This window comes from Mirounga leonina, unplaced genomic scaffold (assembly GCF_011800145.1).
Source record: "Mirounga leonina isolate KUSES-001 unplaced genomic scaffold, KU_Mleo_1.0 Mir_150, whole genome shotgun sequence".
Lineage (NCBI taxonomy): Eukaryota > Metazoa > Chordata > Mammalia > Carnivora > Phocidae > Mirounga > Mirounga leonina.
The window spans coordinates 37391852-37418185 of record NW_023270374.1 but is presented as its reverse complement, the minus strand read 5'-3'; the positions used below and the strand labels follow the sequence as shown (position 1 = coordinate 37418185).

Sequence of the window (26334 nt, the reverse complement as noted above, 5' to 3'; positions counted from 1 at the left end):
GAAGGAAGGAAGGAAGGAAGGAAGGAAGGAAGGAAGGAAGGAAGGAAAGGAAAGGAAAGAAGGAAGGAAAGAAAGGAAAGAAAGAAAAGAAAGGAAAGAAAGTCAGCAATCAAGTTAACTTTTTAAACACCTTTCAAGCACAACTAAATCAAACACACAGGCCAGATTCTGTCCCGAGGCACTCTGTGAACTCTGTGTTCCACAGTACTTGGGAGCTACAATAACTAAAATTTGTAACAGCTAACATGTATTAAGTGCTTTTGGTACGCCTTGTACTGCACTAAAAACTTTGCACATATTTTCCTCAGTTAAATTTTGGAACATCCCATGGGAAGGAGGCAGACAAGGACACCGAGCGAGGTACATGGGGGAGTTAAATCATTTGCACAAGGTACCGGGTTAATAGGAAGTAGCAAAGTCAGGATTCAAACTCAGGCCACATGCCTCTAGAGCCCTTCCGAGCATACTGCGTAAGGTGACAGAGAGCATTCTAGAATTGTCCTTGAATTTCATGGTCAAAAGAAACCTTCTACCTAAAGCTATTCACGTGCTGTAATTTTCCAGAAGGGAATGAAGGCCCAAAGAAAGTCAGTGGTTTCATAAGACAGCTGACACTTTGTTCTTCAGACTCTTCGATACCTACAGATGAGGGAGGGCCCCGTGTTCGGTCCAGAACAGAAGCATGCATGTATGCATTACACCCACAAACACATTTAGCACTGGAACCTGTTTAACCTACAGAACTAAACAGGTGACAAAAAGAATCATTCAGAGAAGGATGGCACCTGCAGAGGACACGGGTCTTGTCCCCTTCACCCTCAGCCGGCCCCCATGTCAGGTGGCCCCTTAGCTCCTGCTTTTCAACCCACAGGACAGGAGAAAACAGCCTGGGACCACTTTAGCAAATTAAAGAACCTAAGGAGGAGGTCATTGGAACCACTAATCTGTGGCCTATAGGTCAGAAGCCCAGGTGACATCTAGCATCTGAGGTGGGGCTTGGGGGGCAGACTTATGGGACTTGAGCTTAAGGGCTGATTCCAGGTAGACAGTGTCCAAAATGAGTTGAATTCTTGGACACCCTACCGATTTCCCAGAATTGTTTGGTGGTGTTGGGGGTCGGGAGGCAATGCCCCACATTGGAATTGGGTCTGTGAACCTGAAAAGAGTTGGGATGAGGAGAAATTTTTAATTTTTTTCACAGAGGAAGGGGCCCATGAAAGCAAAAATGCCAAGAGTCCACAAAGCTCATTAAAAAATCTGTAGCATTGGGGCGCCTGGGTGGCTCAGTTGGTTAAGCGACTGCCTTCGGCTCAGGTCATGATCCTGGAGTCCCGGGATCGAGTCCCACATTGAGCTCCTTGCTCGGCAGGGAGTCTGCTTCTCCCTCTGACCTTCCTCCCTCTCATGCTCTCTGTCTCTCATTCTCTCTGTCTCAAATAAATAAATAAAATCTTTTAAAAAAAAATAAAAAATCTGTAGCATTCTTGATACACTGAAAAAAAGCATAACTAAGCATTTCTGTGGGCAGGTCCTGCCTGTGGCCTTCTGACTGGGGCCTCTTGTTTAGTATTCAGAGTTACCTGTGGTCGCTACAGATATGAGGGGTCCTTGCCAAAAGGCCTCTGTCAGAACATTCTAGGCTAGATTATCTTTTCTCCAAATGAAAGGCACAGGTGGAAATGTAACACATATCATGGAGTATTCATAGATTAGCCTGTTTCCAGGCAGTTTTCTTCTCTGTCCCATGCCTCCTGGGTATTTCAAATTATATGAGTGACACAGTCGTGCCTTAAAATACTCATATAATTCAAAGCAAAGCCTTCCCCATCCACCATTCACAGTGCTCATCTCAGAGACAACCATTATCTACAGTTTATAAATCGGCTAAGAACATTTTCTCAAGGAGCAAGAAGGGGAGGATGGAGAGAGCTTAGTCAACGCAGCCCAGGGAAAGCCTCCCTGAGGAGGTAGTATTGGCAAAGAGCTGGATGACACAGGGGCCGGGGTGGGGGGTGTCTAGGCGCAAGAACAGCAAGTGCAAAGGCCCTGAGGCAGGAGCGTGCTTGGTGCGTTCCAGGAGTGGTGAGGAGGTCAGCACGGCCGGAGCAGAGGGAAAGTGGGGGACAGAGGTACAAGTTGTAGCTGGGGAAAATCAGTGTCCAGGTCACATGGGGTCTCCTGGGCCAAACTGGGAACTTTGGCTTTTATTCTGACCATTGGTGGGAGAGTTCGAGCAGAGGAAATCATGCTGTAGCTTCATGCTTTATCAAAGGAACCCTCTGGCCACTGAGTGGAGAGCATAGTGCAAGGGCCGAGGGGAGGGCACGGAAATCAGAAGCCAGTTGAAGAGTCTGCCTCAGCAGTCCAGGTGAGAGACAGGTAGAAAATGCTGATTTAGGGCACCTGGGTGGCTCAGTTGGTTAAGCGACTGCCTTTGGCTCAGGTCATGATCCCGGAGTCCCAGGATCGAGTCCCGCATCAGGCTCCCTGCTCAGCGGGGAGTCTGCTTCTCCCTCTGACCCTACCCCTTCTTGTGCTCTCTCTTTCACTCTCTGTCTCTCAAATAAATAAAATAAAATCTTTAAAAAAAAAAGAAAAGAAAAAAGAAAATGCTGATTTAAGTCAAGACCCTGGGTTTACCAAAGGGCTTTCTTTCTTCCCTGCATCCCGTCTCCCTGCCACAGCTTTTCCAAGGAGGGATGACATCACAGACTCTAATCGTTGACCTATAACTTTAAAAAAACAAACATCAGGAGGCATCATTTCCTTAGTTATCCATCATAATCAGTGCCTCCCGTGCCACCCACGTCGGGGGCCATGGGAGTCTGTCTTAGAGGGGCAGGGGGGTGCATCTGCTCCCAGCTCACACAGGCCTCTGGGGCAGAAAGTAGGTAGGAACCACCTAAGCCCTGCAAGTGGCAAAAATTGGGTCATGTTTTGAATCTTGAAAGTCCCCAGCACCTGCCCGTTCCCTAGAGAGAGCGGTTGCGCTGACCCAGACCTTTAGAAAAGCACGTTGATTCAGTGTTTCCCGAAATGCCTTTCTAGGACAGGTAAGGGACAGGTTTCTCGTGTGGCAGCTCAACAAACCTTGATTTGACTACTTACAAACTTGTTTTGATGTGCGTCCAAAAAAATCTGAATTAGCCTATCAGACACAGAATTTCATGTAGTTACTTGGGTTGAGGCTAAAGTTTATTGCTTAAAGTCACTCTAAGGAAAGATATCAGATAATGATAAATAATAGCACAGGCAGCATACTGAGGAGGCCCCAAAAAGCCATCAGAAAGGGACAGGCAGGGGAGTGTCGTGGGGGGGTTACACGGCATCACCTGTGGGGGGGGGGACCATGAGAGTCACGGAGAAGTGTCAGGGGGACCTCAGCCCTGGCCCGGCAAGGTCGGAAGTTTCAATCACGGAAGGAAACCGGGCCTGGTTTTGTCTGCATGTCCCCAAGTTTATGTGGGACAAAGCAGGTTTGGGTTGGCCCGCCTGCCGTCATTTAAAATATGAAAAACTGGCTTTTCTCTCTGCGCGGCCACATCCTCCAGGTTCTCCCCTCCCGTCAGAGCTGTCTGTCCGTCTGCGTCAGGGCTGGGCTGGGCTGGGCGAGCAGATTAGATGCTGTGGTTTGGTGTCCCAGATGTGGATTTATAGAGCCTCGTCGCTGCGGCAGTTTTAATAAGGCAGGTTACTGTCCCCGCGGGGACGCTTGGCTTCTAGTGCTGCTTCTTCACAGACGCCGCCGTCCTTTCGGGGCCTTGGTAAATTGTACTTGGGCAGCGGACTGACGCCGCTCCCCTGCACCCAGCTGCTTTGGGCAGGGGTGAGTGCCCCGAGCAGCCGGGCCCAGGGACGACGACGGGCCACCATGGCTCAGCCCCTTGGGAAATGAGGGAGACATAAGCACTTGGAGACCCTGGATCTGAGCCCGTTAAAAATACAGAACGGTTCCGCAGGCTGTTCACTTTTTGCCAGCGCAGCATTCGGGCCTGCTGCCGGCAGGTGAATTACGCACCAGGTGGCGGCCCCCTGCTTCCCGGAGAAGGGTCTGGCAGGCCGGGTGGGGAGCCAGCTTTGTCCTTCCTACAGTCCCCGGAGACCCAGAGAGGCCGAGTTCTTAAGACCAGCCGCTCCGGCCTTTCTCCCCATAGTGTGTCAAGAGCGGGCAAAAAGTTGGTTCTGCGCGGAATGCCCTGGATGCGTTCGTGTGAGGAATACTTACGGAGCGCCAGCCCTGTGCCAGGCACCGCCCTGGGCCTCAGGGCTGGGAGGCGCAGGTAACCCCAGCCCTCCTGGTGCTGACATGGGGCTGCAGGCAGACAACAAGCAAGAGGTAAATATGTAAAAGCATATCGTTCGTTAGAGATAACACAGACTCAGAAACTTAAAGAAGGGGTCTGAACTGTCAGGGTTCGGGAATAGAGACAAGAAGGGGGTGAAGGCACAGGCCATCGGGGTGCTGCAGGAAAGGCCTTCCAAGCAAAAGGAGCAGAAGAGGCAAAGGCTCGGAGGTACGAGCAGGCCTGGCAAGTCTGAGGGCAGAGCCGAGGACCCTGTGGCTGCCGAGAGTGGGCAGGGAGGGGGTCTGGATCCAGCAAGGCCTGTGGATGACCCCAGGGACTCTGTTCTGCGGTGAGTGGGAACCGCAGAGGGTGCTAAGGAGAGAAGGCTCTCTGCCCGCTCCTCGCAGAGTAAATGGTCAGCGTCCGGTCAGGAAGCAAAGCCGTTGGCCTAATTCGGAGGAGGGAGGATGACCAGGGGCCCCGGGAGGAGGCAACAAGGCCGCATGGTGGATATACTTGGGAGGAGGGGCAACAGGCCTTGCTGATGGATTGGGTGTGGGAACAGAGAGGTGGGACCAAGGAGTAGCAAGATTATTGTCTAAGTAACTGGAGGAAAGAGGAGGAGGCAGGAGGGGACCGGTGACCACAGGAGCTCAGTTTAGGGCGTGTGTAGAGCACAGCCACGTGACCTCACTGTGAGCGCGGTTCTAGGTTGCACGAAGCCAGTGTGTGCCAAACGCCCTTCCAGAACTTTCTCACCTATGTGCCGCTTGTACTAGTATTGACCTCTTTTAGTCAGCTGTAATTGTTTTGTTTCAAAGAACAAGAGTCCTCCACCACCCTAACTGAGAGAAGCCAGGATCGCTTGTCCTAAGCAGAGGACACTAAACCACTCGACTAAACGTAAGCCGATAACGCTGCCCACTGAGCTCTGAGCAGGCGGCCGGCTCACTCCCCTTGGAGACAGGAGTCGTGTAGGTGTTAAGGATGCGACAGCACCGACTGACACCTTCTCCTGGAGCTTATCAGTAGTAAAGGGAGTACTTTCCCACCACGGGCATCCCCAGTACTTGGCGATGTGATTCTGTGCTGCTCCCATGGCTGATGTACCAGCTAAAGCCACCTCTGGGATGATAAGGAGGGGACCCAACATGCAGCCCAGGACCCTTCTGAGCCTCACGGAAGCCAAGAATTGACCAAGTGCATAGAGGGCTCTGTGCATTCCCTGGCTGTATTCTCACTCCCTCCTGAGTGGTGTGAACCATACGTTTCTGGAACATGACACCCAGCACCACCCATTCCTGTCGGACAGGCCTGGGTTTGAGTCCGCACATCCCACTTCCCAAGCTCTGTGGCTCTGACCAGTCATTTAACTCTCTATCCTCTAAAGGGCTGTTGAGGGGATTAAGTAAAATGATGCTTGACACATGCCCAGCATGGTGCGTAGAGCAAGCATACAGCCAACCAGACTCACTACTGTTAATAATTATGATTATTATTGGCATATAACATTGCCCTCTGCCCCAGGAGGAGGTTGGACCTGTCTCATCAACGAAATTATATTAAGAGGTTGCCAAACCAAGGCCTTCAGGGACCTGGCAGATAACACGAATGGGCAAAAATGGGTGCCAGACTACAGGGCACGCTGGGGAGTGTGGCAAACTGGAGAACACGGGATCCATCGAATGCTATTTCAAGTCAGATTTTCCAAATCCACTGCACAAAAAGCACCGTGAACACAAACCAGCTGGGGCTCTTGAGTTATATAGAAACCTAAAGAGGAAGATCCTGTTTTGTGAATTTAGCAGATATTTACTGAGCACGCACTGTGTGCCAGGCACTGTTCTAGGCTGGGGGATATAACAGTGAACAGAGTAGGCCCAGATCCCTGCCCCCATGTGGCCGAGCCAGGAGGGGCAACGGGCAGCGTGCAAAGAGGTGAACTAGAAGTGGTGTCCGAGGGCAGGAGGTGCTGTGGGGAGAAGTGGGAGGGGAGGGGTGTGGTGGGTGCCAGAAGCAAGAGTAGCAGTGTCCATTCTGAGCCAGGGAAGGCCACTCAGATATTTGACATTTGCTCCATAACCTGAGGGAGATTAGGAGGGAGTCCTCCAGGCAGAGGGCCCAGCTCAGGCAAAGGCCGTGAGGTGGGAATGTGGCTAGTGTTCAAGCCTGGGGCCTCAGCGGCATGACCTTGATATCTGTTTGCGGTAAGAATTCAAGGTAGAAAGAACTGATGGGCAAGCAGAAGGCCTGCCTGCAATCCTGCCACTTCCCCAGGCGGGGCCCAAGGCCGGTGGCATCCCACGGCTCCGCCGGACCCTGAGACCATGCCCTGCTCCCTCTGCAGGCTCCAGCGCATGAGCAGCAGATGGTCGAGGCAGGCCTTGGAAAGCCCACCTCATCCGTCCCCTCCAGAGGGAAGCGTCATACCTGGTAGAAACCCTTAATTGCCTACAGTTACAGCTGGGTCCCCTGGGGCTTCTTGCAAGGGCATGTGACCTTGAGAAGAGACGTTCACACAGTTCCAAGGCCTAATGATTCCTGTTCCGTTCATAACACAAAGCTGGTTCTTTCCTCCACCCACTGCTGGCAGCCTTAGCCGAGAGGCTCAGGGAACACACCTGGTTCCAGGAGGACATCCCTTATAAAACCACCTCAAGTGCTGGGCTGGAAAGGGCAGGCTTTGCTGTGTTTCCTTCCATCACTCTGAGTTTTTATAGAGCACCGATTACATATTCCCCAGGGGGGCGTTGGACAGCGCCCTGAGTTACCCAGAACTCTCAGTCCAGGGAAAGTAGATCATAAACAAATGAACCAGTAAAGGAGACCATTTCAGAAGGAGATAAATGTCAAGAAGAAACATACACTGGTGTGAGAGGGAGTAAACAGTGGAGGCTCCTTCAGACGGGGAGGCCAGCTAGGCCTTGCTGAGGAGGTGACCTTGGGTTGAGATCTAATAATGGGACAAGCTAGCAAAGCAGAGTCTCAGGAAGAGTCCCAGGCAGAAGCAATAGCAAGTGCAAAGATCCTGGGGCAAGGATGAGATTAGAGTATTTGAGAAACCATGAGGAGGCCGGTGTAGCCAGGTGAGCAAGGGGGAGGGGAGAGATGAGGTCAAAGGAACACAGGAGGTGGGTTGGCAGCAAGGGCAAGTCTGGAAGAGTCTTAGACCATGGTAAGGAATTCAGTTTTTCTTCTGAGTGCCATGGGAAGCTATCCAGTGGTTTTAAAGAGTGAGGAGATATGATCTATATTTGCCTCAGGAAAGTTCTAACTCTGTTTCCATCCCTATTTGGCAGAAAGATGGGATAAAAAGAGCCCTATAAATCTCCTTTTCATTCTTCTCTGGTAGGGACAGAGGGTTGAGGTGGGTCTGATCAGTCGTCATTGCATCTCCAAGGGGCTGTTGGTGATTGGGATCGGCAGCTCTCCAGCAAAAACTTCAAATGCCTGGTAGGCCCTGTATTGGTTTACTCTTTCATAGTTCTAGAAGCCAGAAGTCCAGAATTAAGGTGTTGACAGTGTTATGCTTCCTCAAAAGGCTTTAGAGGAGGGGCGCCTGGGTGGCTCAGTCGGTTAAGCGACTGCCTTCGGCTCAGGTCATGATCCCAGGGTCCTGGGATCGAGCCCCGCATCGGGCTCCCTGCTCGGTGGGAGGCCTGCTTCTCCCTCTTCCAGTCACCCTGCTTGTGTTCCCTCTCTCGCTGTGTGTCTCTCTGTCAATTAAATAAATAAATAAAATCTTAAGAAAAAAGGGGGGGTGCTTTAGAGGAGACTCCCTTGCTCTTCCAGCTCCTGGAGGCCCTTCTCTCCAACCTCTGCCTCCGTCCTCACATGACCGTCCCCTTCGTGTCTGTGGGTCTTCTCCCTTCTGTCTCTTAAAAAACACCTGTCATTGGATTTAGGGCCCACCCAAGTAATCCAGAACAATCTCACCCCAAGATCCTTAACTACATCTACAAAGACCCTTTTTCCAAGTAAGGTCACATTCCCAGGTTCTGAGGGTTATGACGTGGACATGTGGGGGAAGGGGGGAAGGCTTTGCATCACTCAAGCCATGACGGACCCTGAGAGCTTTAAGGAAAAATGAAAGCAACTGAGGGTGGCCACAGAAAGGAAGCGGAGGGGCGCCTGGGTGGCTCAGTTGGTTAAGCGACTGCCTTCGGCTCAGGTCATGATCCTGGAGTCCTGGGATCGAGTCCCACATCAGGCTCCCTGCTCGGCAGGGAGTCTGCTTCTCCCTCTGACCCTCCTCCCTCTCATGCTCTCTGTCTCTCATTCTCTCTGTCTCAAATAAATAAAATCTTTAAAAAAAAAAAAAAGAAAGAAAGAAAGCGGAAAGTGATTTCCATTGGATATTTCTCTAAACCTACGAAATATTCAGATACCAGCCATGGTGTTACGCGTCCACTCTGCAAACATTTACTAACTGCCAACGGTGTGTCATATACCACGGGGGCACGAGGATTGAGTACCAAGCAAGGCACACAGTCTTTGCTCTCGTGGGGCCCTCAGCAGGGCAGTGACCATGAAAGCACCTGTGCACAGTAGGCTTCTAGAACACGGTAGTTCCCTTTCCTTCCTAAGTGAATTTCGCTGCTACAGCTTCATTGAGAAACAAGAAAAGGCATGAATGAAGCCACAACACCTGGTGGTATATAATTAAGCCCTAATAACATATGCTGCATGCAGAGTAACAGCTCACGGAATCAGAAGCCAGAGTGATCACTAGAAGAGGTGTGCCTTGGCTGGTGGGTTGAATCTGGGGAGAGGTGGGAAGTGGATTCCAAAGTAGAAGGACGACGTGGACAAAGAAGCAGAGAGCTTTCGGCCGAGGAGTGTGCAGGAAGAGGGTGAGCCCAGTGAGCTGGCATGACCGGATTCCAGTAAAAGTGAACAATTCTTGGGAAAGTTCCAAACAAAACAAAGTAGAATCTTCCCTTGGTGGGGCACCTGGGTGGCTCAGTCGGTTAAGCGTCTGCCTTCAGCTCGGGTCATGATCCCGGGGTCCTGGGATCGAGCCCCACGTTGGGCTCCCTGCTCGGCAGGAAGCCCGCTTCTCCCTCTCCCACTCCCCCTGCTAGTATTCCTTCTCTCGCTGTCTCTCTCTCTCATTCTAGTAAATAAATAAATAAAATCTTAAAAAAAAAAAAAATCTTCCCTTGGTTTACATAGTGGTTGCTTTCCAAAAAAAAAAAAAAAAAAGGTGGGGGGAATACACTGTACATCAATATCCTGCAAAAAACAAAGTTCCACTCTAGGCTTGGATCATTTACAAACAGGTATTTTCCCGCTCCCCATGACCACCCAGTGGGACTGCAGACCCAGGAAATTTCTTGCACAGACATTCCTTGCTGGCCCCTGCCCACACGTGACAGTGGTGCCCCCCGTATGTCCCCAGAGATTTCCAAAATGCAATCTCCCCGGGAGGGGGGTGCCACCCGGTTGAGAACCACTGTTGTCCCGTGGCCCCCTGGGGCACGGGTTAGGAGCTGGCCTGCCGCACCTCACCTTGGCTCCTGCTTGCAGGTTCCATGCAGGTGATGAACAAGACGCGGCGCATCATGGAGCAGGGCGGCGCGCACTTCATCAACGCCTTCGTGACCACGCCCATGTGCTGCCCCTCGCGCTCCTCCATCCTCACCGGGAAGTACGTCCACAACCACAACACCTACACCAACAACGAGAACTGCTCCTCGCCCTCCTGGCAGGCACAGCACGAGAGCCGCACCTTCGCCGTCTACCTCAACAGCACGGGGTACCGGACAGGTACAGGGAGCCAGGAGGCCGCGGGCGGGCGGGCGGGCGGGCAGGGAGCGTCAGAAAGGCTGCCAGGTGCCCTGGCCTCACGCCAGCCCGGGGTCCCTATCCTGCCGGGATTTTAGATGATCTTAGGTGGCCCACGGACAACTTCATTTTAATATAAAAGTTGTGCATTTATGCATTAGAAAAAAGGCAAAATGACTTGCCTATAGTAGTGAAAGAAACGGACCTTTTCAACGGAATTGGCATTTTTTTTAAAAATCAGTCCGTTTAAAATATGAACTATAATACAGAGAGAGGCTGGAAGTACTTATGCACAATTTGCATTCACCGTGGGTTATGTTGGGGACCGATTTGTTGACTTCGGACCATCAGTATGGAAGAAGGTTCCAGAACATTGGGGTGGGGGTGGGGATGAAAATTGGTGTGGAAAATGGAGAGAAGCATATGTGGGACTGTGTGGCCCCTCTGCAGACTGGCCCGGGAGTTGACATGGACGGTTTGTCTACACTTGGCTGTCTGCACTCCCCAGCACGCTCCATCTCTCCTGTGGTCAGTGTGGCGGTGTGCTATTTCGGGAGGGCGGGGGTGGGGGGGTGGACCCAGAGCGAGTGGGGCTTCCTGTCTGTCTTGCGGGAGGTACCTTGGTCGGTTCCCAAGGCTCACCCGCCAGGCCTGGGACAAAGACACAGTGAAAACACTTACCTCTAGCACCACGCAAAATCCTCCAAACCCAATTAAATTGAATTGTTAAGAAGTGAATACTCCCCACCTTGGGTAAGGAACCAAGGCAGTCGTGAAATCAGACATCGTGCCTGAGATATTGCTACCCCGGGGAAGTTGTGTCCGAGGGACAAGGGGCTTGTTTGGTGGGAGTGACAGGAGGGAAGGATCGACGTCTCCCTCAACTCAGTTCAGAGATGAAGCAGCCTTCCAGACTGGGGGGGCTTCTCCTCGGATACACATGTGGCTGGTGGGGCCCATTGGGGTGGTGGGGATCAAGAGGCAGGTGTGTCTCCTTGCAGATTGATTCTCCTGCCATAATCACCCAGAAAGGGGATCCTCCTGAGAGAACCAGGAAGGCCTCGATCCTATACACATAAGCCTGTTGGTTCCTGGGTCTCTACAGAAAACCGCAGGTGTCAGAATTTTCCACAGGTACACTCCCAGGTAGTTGTGGGGACCTGAATATAAATAGAAGAATCGGGACAGAGGTCCTGCAGCAGACCAGAGGGCTCCTATTGGAAGGGGCGTCTGCCACTCAGGTCCAGATAATTATAGCCATTTGTTTTGTGTTCAGTGGTACCAACTTTCAAATATTTCTCACCGAATTTTTAGCTGAAATCTGCTGATATTAAAAAAAAAAAAAAAAAGTTGCCGAACTCAATTTTTTTAAAAATGTACCGTAGGGGCCAAACAAAGGCTGTCTGAAGGCAGAATGTAGCTCACACTCCGCCTTTAGAACATCTGACCAGAAGGTCTGTGTAGAAAACTTCAGATCTGATCTTAGAGGAAAGGATTTCAGTTTTTCGCTGTTGAGTGTGACGTTAGCTGTGGGCTTGTCTTATAGGGCCTCTAGTATGTTGAGGGTACCCACTTTGTTGAGAGTTTTTATCATAAATAGATGTTGGATTTTGTCAAATGTTTTTTTCTGCATCTGTTGAGATGCTTGTATGGTTTTTATCCTTCATTTTCTTCATGTGGTATATCACATAGATCAACTTGCATATGGTAAACCCTTCTAGCATCCCTTGAGTAAATCCCACCTGATCATGGGATGTAATCCTCTTATTGTATTGTTGAATTCAGTTTGCTCATATTTTGTTGAGGGTTTTTGCATCTCTGTTCATCAGGGATATTGGCCTATAATTTCCTTTTCTTGTGGTGTCCTTGTCTGGTTATGGTATCATAGAATGAGTCTAACAGGGTTTTCTCCTCTTCTGTTTTTTGGAGGAATTTGAGAAGGATTGATATTAATTCTTCTTTATTTTTTTTTAAGATTTTGTTTATTTATTTGAGAGAGAGCACGAGCAGAGGGGAGCAGCAGGCAGAGGGAGAAGGAGAAGCAGACTCCTTGCTGAGCAGGGAACCCAATGCAGTACTCGATCCCAGGACCCTGAGATCACAACCCAAGCCAAAGGCAGATGCTTAACCAACTGAGCCACCCAGGCACCCTTAATTCTTCTTTAAATGTTTGTTAGAACATACCGATGAAGCCCTCTGGTCCTGGACTTTTGTTTTTTGGGAGGTTTTAGATTACTGGCTCAATCTCCTTACTAGTAAATGATCTATTCATTTTCTAATTGCTCATGATTCAGTCTTGGTAAGTTGTATCTTTCTAGGAATTTATCCATTTCCTCTAGGCTGTCTAATTTGTAGGTGCATAATTCCTCATAGTAGTCTCATGATCCTTTGTATTTCTGTATAACACCTCTCATTTCTGGTTTTGTTTGAGTCCTTTCTCTTTCTTGGTGAGTCTAGCTAAAGATTTGTCAATTTGGTGGATCTTTTCAAAGAACCAGCTCTTAGCCTCATGGATCTTCTCTGTTGTTTTAGTCTCTATTTCATTTATTTTTATTATAATCTTTGTTATTTTCTCCCTTCTACTAACTTTGGGCTTTGTTCTTCTTTTCCTAGTTCCTTGAGGTGTAAAGTTAGGTGGTTTATTTGAGATTTTTCTTGTCTCTTGATGTAAACATTTATCCCAATGAACTTCCCTCTTAGAACTGCTTTTGCTGCATCCCATACACTTTGGGATGTTTTCTTTCCATTTTCATTTGTCTCGGGTATTTTCTTAAAATTTCTCTTGGTTTCTTGTTTGGCCCAGTGGTTGTTTTAGTAACATGTTGTTGACTCTCCCCATATTTGTGAATTTTCCAGTTTTCTTCTTGTGATTGATTTCTAGTTTCATACATTGTGGTTGGAAAATATGCCTGATACGATTTCAGTTTTCTTAAATGTGTTAAGACTTGTTTTGTGGTCCCACATATGATCTGTCCTGGAGAATGTTCCATGTGCACTTGGGAAGAATGTGTGTTCTGTTCCTTGGGAATGGAATGGTCTGTAAATGTTAAGTTCATCTGGTCTACCGTGTCATTTAAGGCCAATGTTTTCTTACGATTATCTGCCTAAATGATCTATCCGTTGATGAAAGTGGTGTATTAAAGTCCCCTACTATCATTGTATTGCCATCTGTCTCTCTCTTTAGGTCTATTAGCCTTTGCTCTATCTATTTAGGTGTTACTAAATTGATCAGAGATTCAGCTGCTTTGCATTTCTCCTTGTATCTCATTGATGAGAAATGAGTAACATGAGCACATGTGACTGCAGAGGAACCTAAGAAATGCAGTCTCCACTCTGGGTGACCATTTTCCCAGCTAGAAATTCCTTTCTGTAGGAGAAGATGACAGCGGATACTGAGGGAAGATTATCAAACTATAGTAACAGTTCACAACCACTTGTGTGTGACCCCCTTTCAACTACAAGAGATCAGCCTGAACTGTGCAAGATTGAAACCAGAAAAACGTTCCTTCAGTAGTGGACCAACTGTGGGCCAACATATCATGTAAATAGTGCTTTTAGTGCGTTTAGTTGGGCCTTTTATCTTGGAAAAAAAAACTACAAAATTTTGAAAATTACCTTATTTGATGTATCTCATAGCAACAAATGTTATGTTGTGATGGTGACTAATGGGTTGATTCTTTAAGCAAGTGGGTTGGTGAAGGGATAGTTGGGGGGGGGGGTGACTTGTCCAACAAATTGAAGCGATAACAGAATGTGATGTCCTTTACAGAACCTGCAGTTTGCACAGCAAAATCATAACAGGTCATTTTTGCAGAAGCATTTGGGATTTGGTCAGTTTTCCCAAGGGCCTCTCTAAATCCTCTGACTTCTGAATCTTACCCCCAGGAAGTACTTACTATCTCCTCATCCTTTCCAGCGGCCTCTTCTTCAGTTACCTCATGGATCAGAATATTGTTTGTCAATGGATTTGCGTGTGCTTCGAGCTATCCTCCAGCATCCCTTTAATTAATTTTACAAAACCTGGCATCTTTTACAAGATTGGCGTTTTCATTTGGCAAACATCTTACTTTCTGCTACCCCATGCTTGCAGTAGAGACAGACAAAGGACGAAGTGAGACATGCAAAGTAGAAGAAGGATAAATACCAGTTTGTTCTTGGGAATTTCTGTATGTTGGCTTCCTCTGTCCCCGGGGACTGGGATCTCAATTATAAACACCCTGAAAGGGATGAATTGCATCCTCAGTTTCTACAAAAGGTACTCAGTCAACTTTTAGCACATGTCAGCTGCCTGAGTGTGCTCGCTCGCGTTGCATACCCATGGGTCAAGTTCTGTAGTGTTCTGGCAATGAGATTCCTCCCAGCTCTTTGCAAAGCAGTTAAGAGCAAGGACTCTGCCTAGGTTCAAATCCTGATTCCACCACTTTCTAACTGAGTGAATTTGGACACGTTATTTAACTTCTTAGTCTTGGTTACCTCGAGGAAGGATAAGAATGTTACTTAGCTCCTAGGGTTTTGTGGGGATGAAATGTTAGAACAGTGACACACAGTAAGCCCTTAAGCAGTGTTAGCCCTGATGGTGGTGATGATTTACACAAGGAGCATAGCATCGCATGACCCACCCCAGAGCAGTGTTCCCAGGAATGTTGCCATAGATCAGCTTGGATGGTGAAAATAAGTTGTGCACATGGATTAAAATTGGCAGCACGTGCTCAATCCCTCTGGTAATCAGCAAAATGCAAATGAAGGCAACAGTGGCCATAGCAAATACGCAGAGGCCCCATCACACCAAAGGTTGGTGGGGATGTGGGGAAACCGAGTCCCACACATTAGCAGTGGGAACACACATGGGCAACTCCACTGCCCACGAGCAATTTGGTGACTTCCAGCAAAGCGGAAATCAAGGACTGTGGGAATGAGGAGGAAGGAGAACGTACTGAGGTGGCAATCACAGATTTCCACTACACTGCTTTGCGGGGGGGCAGGGTGGGGGAGGACACCTTTTCTGGCGCTTGCTGGCAAATTAGACAGAAGTGCCCATTGTCTTCTCGTTGGGATGACGCTTTTCTCGTTCCACGCTACCATCTGAGCCTGGCAGTTCTGAGGTGGTCTCCGTGCCCAGCTTCTGCCATCTGGTACAGACTTTTGTAGGGATGTGGGCACTGGTGGTGAGCTTTCAGCCCCTCCCTCATCATGTTCTAGAATGCACCGGGGGTTGGGGGGAGGCCTCTCACTACAAGCCCAGACTACATCAGGGCCCCCAGTTGGAGCTGTTTGGAAATTTGGCCTTGAGCACCCCAATTATTTTCACTCTTCTGCTCACACAAAGCTGGGGAGGGAGGTCAGCTGAGGCTCTGCACTACTTGGCTGTCCACCTTGGGCGGCCGCCCTCACTTGGGGGGCAGGGGGTCTGGGCCATGACGCCGGCCCTGGCAGGGCACATGAGGTATTAGTGAGGCTGGGGCAACCTGCTGCCTCTCGCACAAGAGGCCAGGAAGGCGGCCCTGGGCATGGTGGCATCCCTGGCAAGACTCACTGCGTGCGTGCGTGTGTAGGACTGCGCAGATGTGAGGATTGGTGCTCAGGTGCCTTCCTCTGTTTCTTTTTGTGGAAGAATCCTCACCCCTCCCTCTTTCCACCACTCTGTTTGATCTGCCTTTATCCTCTTGCCCTGAACCCCACACTGAACCTGAACCCCAGCTTCCAGCTGCCTACTTACCATCTCCCCTTGGACCCGCGCCTGGCATTTCAAACCTGACGTGTGCGAAGCGGCCTCCTGATCGCGTCCCCCTCCCCGAACGTGTCCCATGGTCTCCCCTGGCGGCTCCAGGATTCCGGAACATTCGTGTCGTCCCTGCTTTTCTTCCTTGCTGTCACGCCACATCTAGTCATCAGCAAATCCCGCCAGCGCTCTCTTCGGGATATTCCAGAGCTCACCCGCCACCACCCTTCCTGGAGTTGCCACCATGTCTCGCCTGCATGGCACAGCCCTCTCCTCCCTGCACGCCGCTCCTGTCCTCACCCGCTGCGCTCCGTTCCCGCCTCAGTGGCCCGAGGGATCCTGTCTCTCCTCTGCCTGCAGTGCCCCCATGGGCCCCCCACAGTCACCTCGGGGTCCTGATGATCCGCCCCCCTGCCCCTCACCTCCTGACCACCTCACCTCCTGTCCTCCCCCTCCGTTGCTCTACTCCTTCCTGTTTCTCAAACAGTCCACCCGGCGCCCCCTCAAGGGACTTTGTGCTTATTCTTTCCTTTTCTAGAAACTTCTTCCCTACATATCTACATGGCCCATTCACTCACTTCCCTCAGATCTTTGTTTAATTATCGCCTCCTCAGAGAAGCCTTCCTTGACTAGCGCATCCAAAAGAGGGTTCCTGTCCCCTCTTTATCCCCTCACCCTGCTTTATTTTCCTTCAGAGCTCTCGTCACCGCTTAACATCTATCTGTATATTTGTTGTCCAGCCTCCCAAGCTAAGGGATGTCCCCGTCCGCCCCTTCAGGACTCCCTGGCCTGGCTCCTGCTCAGCCCGGCTCTCTGGCCCTCTCCAGCACTAACGTGGGCTCTGCCACTGCTCTCGCTGGTCGCCTCCCTTCTGAGACGCCCGCTCCATGGAAGGGGGGACAGCTGTGCCCTCCGCACCCCCGTGCCTGCAAGAGGGTGCGCCCCGTCTTTGGCGAGCGGCGAGTCATGGCAGGACGAGCGGATGAGTCTGCGTGTTCTGTCCAGAGCCAGCAGCCCCCACCACCACCCTCCCCATCTCTCTATACCCCTCTCTTCTCTCCCGGCTCGCTTCTCCCCACCCCCACCATCTCAGCCCCTCCTCCTTTCTTCTGGGCCCTTCTGCACACACACAGAAGAAAGGACTTGGATTCTTCCTGTGGGCGCCTCCTCGGGGGCTCCTGGTGCAGCTGTCCCGCCTTCACAATGGCAGCCTTCTCTGTGCTTGGCCTCTCTCCTGTTTGTGCTCCCCGCTCCCTTCCCCTCCCCTCAAGTGAGCACACACACGTTTGCACACACAGCTCCCTTCTTCCCTTGTCCAGCTGCCCCCTCTCTCCGGCCTGGGGGTGTGACCACAGAGCGTGTTCACTCGCCCCGCAAAGTAGACCCACCTTCGGGATGCTGACAGGAGTCAGGCAGCCCTCCAGGGCCCAGGCTGGCCCAGGGTGTCCTTAAGAGGGACACGTGTGTCACATCCACGTTCATCTTCAAGCTGAATTTCTTCAAACTCAGATTTCAGGGGGGACTTCCTTTCTCCAAGATCTTTAAGTTTCAAAACAAGTAAAACACTGGTGCAGGAGTCTAGAGAACTTGGTTCTGCTTCTAACTCCTTTGTAACCTTGAGCTGAGACCTGGCCCCCTCCAGCCTCAGTTTCCCCATCTGTGCAGTGGAGTTACAACGTATGTGTATGTTACCCAGTGCCTTTGCTATGACCCCACCCTTGAGGGTCATGTGACCAGTGCCCACACATCTGGGAGGGGGGCTCCCTGGGGCTGGAAGAGAAAGGGGCCACTTGGAAAGACAGGAAGCGGGTGGTCCTGCTTCCCAACTTTTCAGAAGCTGGGTGTGAGGCTGATGGGTGGAGACTCCTCTCTGCCCCCAGGCGACACTCCAGCGCAGACCCTCTCCGTCCCCAACTCGGCAGCTGGTAGCTGGTGTAAGGGTTTCCTGCGGCCCCTGTAACAAAGCCCCACAAACTGCCTGGCTTCAAACAACAGAATTCTATTCTCTCACCGTTCTGGAGGCCAGAAGCCCCAAATCCAGTGTCAGCAGGGGCCACACTCCCGCTGATGGCTCTTGGGGGGGATCCTTCCTTGTCTCCTCCAGCTACTGGGGGTTGCTGGAAATCTTTGCCGTTCCTTGGCTTGCGGCTGCACTGCTCCCGGCTCTGCCTCCCCGAGGGTCCCTCTCTCTCTGCACACAGCCTTCTCCCGTGCGTGTCCGTGTCCAAATTCCCCTCTTCTTCTAAGGACACCAGTCACTGGATGAGGCCCCGCCCTAATTCGTATGACCCCGTCTTAACTCGATGACGTCTACAAAGGCCCTATTTCCAAATAAAGTTACGTTCCCATGTACCCAGAGTTAGAACTTGAACGTATATTTTGGGGGACGCAAGTCAACCCACCTCAGCTGGGTTCTTTCCTGCAGACCACCTGATTTAATCCCCGCAGTGACACGTTAACCTCCATTAAAGCTGCATAATCTTGCATTAAACGAGCAAACCCTTGGGCGCCTGGGTGGCTCAGTTGGTTAAGCGACTGCCTTCGGCTCAGGTCATGATCCCAGGGTCCTGGGATCGAGTCCCACATCGGGCTCCTGGCTCAGCAGGAAGCCTGCTTCTCCCTCTCCCACTCCCCCTGCTTTGGTTCCTGCTCTCGCTGTCTCTGTCTCTGTCAAATAAATAAATAAATAAATAAATAAAATCTTTAAATGAGCAAACCCTGCAGACAACCAAGGACTCTCAGAAAAGCCTGCTGCCTCCCCCTTCGCCGTCCACTGGGGTCCTAAGCATGGCGCGTGGTGGCCGCCCAGCCCGTGGGCAACTTGCTATGGATCCTCTCGCAGGGTCTCTAACTTTTATTTCACTCAGGAAGTCGCTAACTTTGGTGGGCATTAAAATAATCGCGGAAGTCAAATAAAAGTGAGAAGCAGGATGCTATGTTGGGTGGATGTGTAAAGCCTGCCTACAGGTCTCCAAGGGTTTGAGGGAGTTTTCAGGCTAAATGTGACCTTTTGCAGTCTCTCCCTGGCGTGAACTGCAACTCCCCTGAACATTCTAGAAGGGTCTACACTAGAGCTGCTGGGCCCAGCACGGCCACTGGTCACTGGGAACTAACTTTAAGTTCATTACGTCAAAATAAAAATTCGGTTTTTTAGGGGCGCCTGGGTGGCTCAGTCGTTAAGCGTCTGCCTTCGGCTCAGGTCATGATCCCAGGGTCCTGGGATCGAGTCCCTCATCAGGCTCCCTGCTCAGCAGGAAGCCTGCTTCTCCCTCTCCCACTCCCCCTGCTTGTGTTCCTGCTCTCACTCTCTCTCTCTCTGTGAAATAAATACATAAAATCTTAAAATTAAAAAAAACTCAGTTTTTTAGTCATCTTAGGCACGTTTCGAGTGCCCATTGGGCACACGTGGGTGTCTGAGTGGATGGTGCAGATATAGACTGTTTTCTGTCGTCACAAAAAGTCCTCTTGGACGGCCTTGGGGTAGAGTGTAATTCAAGCAAAATTTTGGGGAGGGGGACACAGACCTTTCAGAAGATAAAAAGAACGACGACAACGACAGTAATTTTAAAATGCAAGCTGTGCCTATTGAGCCCTTACCGTGCCAGGCGCTTTACACGATTCGTCTTCCTTAATCCTCACATTAGGTGGGTGCATCCCCTCCTTCTTCCTGCGGTGTTTCCCCTGAGGCCCGAGCTCCATGATCTGGTTCCTTCCCAGGCCGCCCTGAGGCTGGGCCACGGGTCAGGCTTTCAGGAGCACGGGGCAGCTACCCAGGGGCCTGTGGGCCTGTGGGTCCCACCTGTCCACGGCCTGGGCCTGTGGGTCCCACCTGTCCACGGCCAGGGCCTCCTTCTCTGAGCACCTGGCACATCCCACCCCGTAGCCAGCAGGTCACTTCCAGCAGAACACATCTGTGCCGTCATGGGGAGAGAGCTTTCAGCAAAGGAAGGGGAACGGGGCGCCCCTCTGTGTCAGCCCTCCCAAGGCCACGGAGGAGTCCGCTCTCCACCATGCCTGCGTGAGCCCTTTTCTGCCCAGAGAAACCAAACCCTAGCGCCTGGAGGGGCCGGGCGGGGAAGGGGGCAACGCCACAGAGCCCAGGCAGAGGTGCCCATTGGATGATAGATGGGCCCAGAGGTGCCAGATCTTCCCATTTGTCAGAAGTGTGACACCCAGATTTTTACATCAAATTGTCCAGATTTCAGATGCAGACTGTTTGCTCTACTTTAAAAAATAAATAAATAAAAACAGCAGGCAGACCCAAAGCAAACACACCTGTGGGATGGATTCAGCCCACAGGCCACTGGTTACAAACTTTTTTTAACCGGTGGTTCCCAAGGGAACACACTGCCCCCTAGGGGCCAAAATCTGTGAAAGTGTTTCTGGTGGTTGTCAAAGTTGGGGATGCTGCTTAGAGTCCGAGGGGCAGGAACCAGGGACCTTCTGTGGCCTGTTGTGCGAGGGAGAGCCCGATGGGGCTCCCAAATTCCCTTTTGTTCTATGCGGCTTCCGAGTCTTCCACCAGATCATTATATGAATGGATTCTTTTACATGTATTGTGATCTGAGCCTTGATCCTAAGTCCTTTTTATGCATAACCACCGGAGGTATTCTGCACAGTTTTAGGATCCTCTGAATTTTCCAGGAATGTGAGTGGTCAGTAAATGGAAGGAATATCATACTTGAATGCAAAGCTTTTCCAGGAGTTATCCCACATTCCTGAAAGTCTCAGCACTGAGGGCAGGGCCACCAGAAGCACTTGGCTTGCGAGTGCCGCGGGCCCACCCAGCCTGCATCAGTCTCTCACAGGCCTCTGAATCCGTGTCTAGGTGCCACCTGACGACTCCATCGCGTCTCCTTGATGGATGGGCTCAAAAGTTCATACGGAAATTTTTCTTTGTTATAAATTGCCTTCCTTTTATTCTTCTTACAGGCTGTAATTACGGCATTGTATTGATTTTGGGGGGGAAATAAAAATGTGCCTAGGTAGTTTTTGTCACCTGCAGTTTTCTTTCAGGAAAATAAGGGAGTGTTACAAAATATTTGTCATAGAAATGGACATCAGCCTCATGGCACTGGGAGCTCCTCTTCAAAGCATCAGCTTAGTGTCACCTTCCTCCAAGGTGATAAATATCCAATGATTGACAGTCTCCCCAGGCCTTGTTCTAAGAGTCTGTTGTGGGTTTCCTCCCCACCCCTCCCCCAGCCCCCCACCCGTTCTATCCTTCTGGACAAAACCATGCTTTAAAAGGGGCAGAAAGATTTTCAAATACCGCCCTTCCTGATGCTGACTCAGCAGCGATAAAACTTGTCACCGGTGCCATAGGGAAGCCCGCCGTGCCCAGCTCATCAAGTTTCCAGGGCTTGGATGGGCCCCAACCTCCTTGGCTGGAGGTCCGTGACCCTCCCAAGGAGTGGGGGACCAAGGGCAGCCTGTAATTCGAGGCCCAAGCAGCCTGCCCTCCACACCTCAACACTGTGACAGCTCAGCCTTCCTCAGTAGCAATGAGCTTGCCGCAAACAGGCAGGAGCAACCCTAGGCCTTCACTCTGGTCCCTGCCTCTCCCCAGTGATTAGCCATTCCTCCTCCACACCCGGCACCAAGAGGAAGCTTTGAAAAATGCCATTCTAATCGTGTCACCCCTTGCACAAGACCCTCCACTGGCTGCCCGATGCCCTTAGAATAAACTCAGCTCCTTGCTAGAGCTGCCAAGGCCTTTCTTAGCTCCCCTCTCTGTGCACATCTCCTACCTCTCTTCCTTTCTGACAACACTCAGACTGCCTGGCCTCTTTGCTGTTCCTCAAACATTCCAAGTTCACACTTGCCCCAGGACCTTTGCACTTGTGGTTGCATCTGCCGAGAGCACTGCTCACACAGCTTGTTTCTTGTCATCATTCACCTTCTGTCTCTAACATCCCTGCTGCTTCCCTGACCTCCCTGCATGAATTAGCCCTCTCCAACCCCTGTCACTCTCTACCATGATACCCTGCTCTATGTCCTTTGTAGGATTTATCGTCCCCTTGAAATTATGTCAGGTGTTTTGAATTCATTATTATCATCCCCTTGAAATTATGTCAGGTGTTTTGAATTTATTGTGTTCACTGCTGTATCCTCCTGTCCAAGAACAGTGCCAGGCAGGTATTGGGTACCCAGTAAAGATTTGAATGAACAGATGACTCTTCGGCCTTAGGCTTGAAGTAAGCAGAAAATGAGAACAAAATGGAATTTGGATTACTGTCTCCCCTTTCCAGCATTCAGAAATATAATTGCAATTAGTCCAGGCAAATGTAGCTCAGTCCCAGCACTCAAACATTGTCACCAGAACCCGTCTTTCAGCTTCTTGGATTTTCTTTCATTTGGGTTAGCTTTATGCTTAGGATGATTCTGCTTTGTGACGTTAAGATGGCCTTCACAGGTCCCACCCCACCGGCGTAGTAGTGACCCTGGCTGAAAGAGCCTCTTCCCAGTGCTCCAGCAAAAGTCTCAGGGGAGGCTTTCATTGGCTCAGCGAGGGTCATATGCCCCTCCCTTACCCAATCACAGAGGCCAGGGGAGGGGGGACACCCTGACTGGCCAACCCCAGAGGCCAGGGGAAGGGAGACACCATGATTGGCAAACCCCAGGTCAGGTGCCTAGCCCAGGAACCGGGAGCCAGAAACAGTCTCACTTGAATAGGTACCTCAGAAGGCACAGTTACCAAAAGACAGGAGAATGGATGCTGGGCAGAAAAATAAAGCAGATGTCTACTATAGAAACCCAAATCCAGCTTTCCCCCCATCAAGGGGCAAGTGGGGGGAGGGCATTTCTCCCAGCTCTCTCTGCTTCCAGCACAAGATGCCTCCTTCGCGTGTAATTATGCCCCCACCTTCCTCGTTTGCTTTCCCACAGTTCTCAGTTCAGCAAGATCCCATCTCTGGCTTCCCAAACTTTCACGGCATTGATTTATCACTTTGTGCAGCAATTTGCGTTTGGTGTCTTTTCAAAAGCAGAAGAAAGAGGCTCATGTTGTAACCTTGCAAGCAGCCCAAAGTTAAAAGGATCCAGTTACAGAATATCAGAAATGCCCCAGCCCTAAGAGCTTTGGGGCTCAGGGTTTATTTAATGCCTTTCTTCCCAGCCCTGCTTCCCCAGCCAATTTGTCTGCCAAAAAAACAAAGACTTCAGTCCTGTGGCATTTTGCATCTAATATTTATAGTGCTCTGGAGTTTGCAAAAGCATTTCCTTCTCATTTATCTCTTGTACCTCAGGAGACCCCAGCTCCACCCCCAGAAAGTTAGTGGGATTGTTTTCCCCTGCCCAGATCAGGAGCCCCCAAAGCCAAAGGATGGATGATGAAGGTCTCACAACCCAGGGCCCTCCTGTGGGCAGCGGCGGTGAGATTGAACCTTGGCCGGGACCAGTTCAGCCTCTATTCTGCACCCCTTGGGACCACATGTGGGTCTTGCAAAATAGCAGCCAACAGCCCGAGTTCACACTTTAACCCCAAATACGTTCTGTTTGAATTATAAGGTGTCGTTTAAAATCTGGAAACTTCACCAAAAAGTTCAGGTTCCAAACTTTGCTTTAAAAGAGGAGGTGGGGGGGCGCCTAGGTGGCTCAGTCAGTTAAGCATCTGACTCTTGATTTCGGCTCAGGTCATGATCTCAGGGTCATGAGATCGAGCCCTGAGTTGGGCTCCTCCCCCTCCCTCGCTCTCTCTCTGCTCCTCCCCCACACACTCGTGTGCACTCTGTCTCTCAAAAAAAAAAAAAAAAAAATGAACTGGCCAAATATTAGCAAAATTCCTGGACAGTAGGAGTCAGTAGACTGCAGCCCACAGAAATGTGTTTTCTGTTTTTATAAATAAAGTTTTATTAGAACACAGCTTTTTCGTTCACGTATTGTCTACAGCTGCTTATGCTCTGCTGTGGCAGAGTTGAACAATTGCAACAGAGACCACATGGCTGCAGAGCGAAACTACTTACAGTCTGAGCGTTGGCAGAAAAAGGCTTGCTGTCCCCTCCTAGATGGCAGTCGCCAGCTGGATTTGTGTCACAGCTCCCCCCGGTATTTGCTAGAATATAGGTACAGCTAAAGGTGTTTCAGTCCCCAGAGAGCAGTGGTTTAGAGTGCTTATTTTTCTCTCCTTTGACAGTTTGGGCACTAACAGCCTAGGGCTGATCTGGCAGGCCTGGTGTTGGTGCCCAGGCTCCTTCTGTGATGTTGCCCCACCATCCTGGGGGGCTGCCCGTGTCCAGAATGGCTCACCGCGTCCACAGCCAGCCAGCAGGAAGTCGAAGATACAGGGGGAGGCACCCCCCACTTTCTGTAGGCGCATTACCAGAACTCACACCACTTCCACCCACCTACATCTCCTCCAAAAGTCGGTCATGGCCGCTTCCCGCAGTGAGGGAGGCTGAGAATGTCACCTCCATTCTGCTAGCCTTGGACCCAGCTAGTAATTCTGCTTCTGTGGAGAGAAGCGGCACAGGGGCACTGGGGTGACACCGCAGATTCTGAGACTTCACAGGCATGGCTAGAATCGCCATTCTCTGCACACCTCTCCTCTTTTTTTTTTTTTTTTTAGATTTTATTTATTTATTTGAGAGAGAGAATGAGAGACAGAGAGCACGAGAGGGAAGAGGGTCAGAGGGAGAAGCAGACACCCCGCCGAGCAGGGAGCCCGATGCGGGACTCGATCCCGGGACTCCAGGATCTTGACCTGAGCCGAAGGCAGTCGCTTAACCAACTGAGCCACCCAGGCGCCCCCACACCTCTCCTCTTATCCTCGGTCCGTTCCATTCACTTTACCGGAGCACCTGACTCCCATTTGAGTTTGTGGGCCTGGTTGTAAATTATGTAGGCACTCTCCCAGGGGAGGAGGAAGAAAGGGAGCTGATGTACTCCAGAGCAGAGGGAAGGTTGCAGGCATGGAATCATACCACATGTGCCCCTTCTTACATAAACTAGTGACCGGGAAATAATTGAGCCCAATACACTCCCAGCTCTAGGGCTCAAAGCGTTGGGCCGGGCAGAAGCTGAGCTGTACTTCAAAAGTGATAATGCCTGGTGGGGACTGTGGTCAGCATGCTCGCTCATCCTGGAGAAGGAACCATCATCATCCTTAGCAGCGGGAGCTGAGCTGATCCCGCCACACTCCTGGAAATGCTTCCTACGTCTGGCTTCCTGCTGGGTCCTCCTCCTAACCCACCTGCAGCCCCTTTCCATCTGCTAGGCTGGTGGCCCATCATCCTGACCCCTTCCTCGGGAGCGCAGGGCCCTCTTCTCTAGCAATACTCTTTCCCTCCCTGGGGATTTTACCTCTCTGAGAGCCACGTGTCCCCCTCGGCATTTGTGTAGATCCTTTTCAGAATACGCTCAAATTAAATGCAAAGAAGGAAACACACGGGATTACAAAAGAAGCCAGTGGTATCAAAATACTTTATAACCTGTGATGGGTATGCTTCTTCACACTTTAAATGATGTGATGTCGTGGTTTTGGGGGGGTAACTGATGGGTCTGATAACTCGCATGATTTAGTGCTGACTTCAGTGATATCTCGAGATGTCTGGTTACCTGTAGCATGATAGGAAAACACCTGTGACTTCTGTTGGTGACAGAGGCACAGTTAGTGCTGTTATTCTGATTTGTTGCCTTCTTTCATTATGGGAGAGAGTAGTAAGGGGGTCATGAAAATCAATACAGATGGCGTTTTCCCATCCCCGTTCAGGGATCTATAGATTGAGAACCCCTTCCCTGGGTGATCTCGTGGAGTTCCACAGATCCAAATGCCACCGAAATGCTGACGACCCCACATTTCTCCTCCCAGCCCAGACCTTGCCCTTGAACCTGAATGCATACCTCCAGGCTGCCCACTCCGTCTCCACCTCATCTGCCCAGCTAACGGGAACCTCATGGTTAATGTGTGTGACCTCGAGTTCTTTGTCACCCCCACCACAGAAACCGCCCCTCCCCTGGTGCCCCCTTCCTCAGTGATGGGCGGATGTCCTTGTTGCTCAGGACAGAAACCTTGAAATTGTCCTTGACTTCTCTCACTTCTTTTCCACACTGCATCTAATCCATCCGCAAACCGTGGCAGTTCCAACTGCAAAAATAGCCTGAAAACCAACCCAGGCCTCTGCCCCCACCTGCTTAGAACCATCCCAGCCTCTCTCCTGAATTACCGTGACAGCCTCCAGGGGTCCTGTTTCCCTGCTTCAGACTGTCCTCAATCCTGGAACGTAACTCCATGAGGGTGTGGCTTTAGTTGTTTGTCAATTTATTCTGTTTTGTTCGGTTGTGTCCCTAGTACCTAGAACCATGCCTGGCAAATAAGCAGTAGTCTTCTAAGTGTTTACTGAATGAGTGAATGCATGCATGCATGCATGCATGCATGAATGAATGAATGAATGAATGAATGAATGAATACACAACATCCCGATAAATAATGTTATAATACAAACAGCAACCAGCATTTGGGGGGCACTTTCCCTGTGTTTCCTCATTGAACTCTCCCCAGCACCTATGTCAGGCAGGCATATTATTATCCCCATTTTATAGTTG

General features: G+C 50.6%; 1 protein-coding gene across 3 annotated transcripts in view; it reads left to right on the top strand.

The window, feature by feature from the left end:
* SULF2 (sulfatase 2) overlaps positions 1–26334 on the top strand; it is a 116064-nt gene that overhangs the window by 38592 nt on the left and 51138 nt on the right. For all 3 annotated transcript variants that reach the window (XM_035006504.1, XM_035006502.1, XM_035006503.1), the window contains exon 3: positions 9816–10055. In XM_035006504.1, the coding sequence (XP_034862395.1) occupies positions 9816–10055 (240 nt within the window). The remainder of the gene's footprint in view (positions 1–9815; positions 10056–26334) is intronic.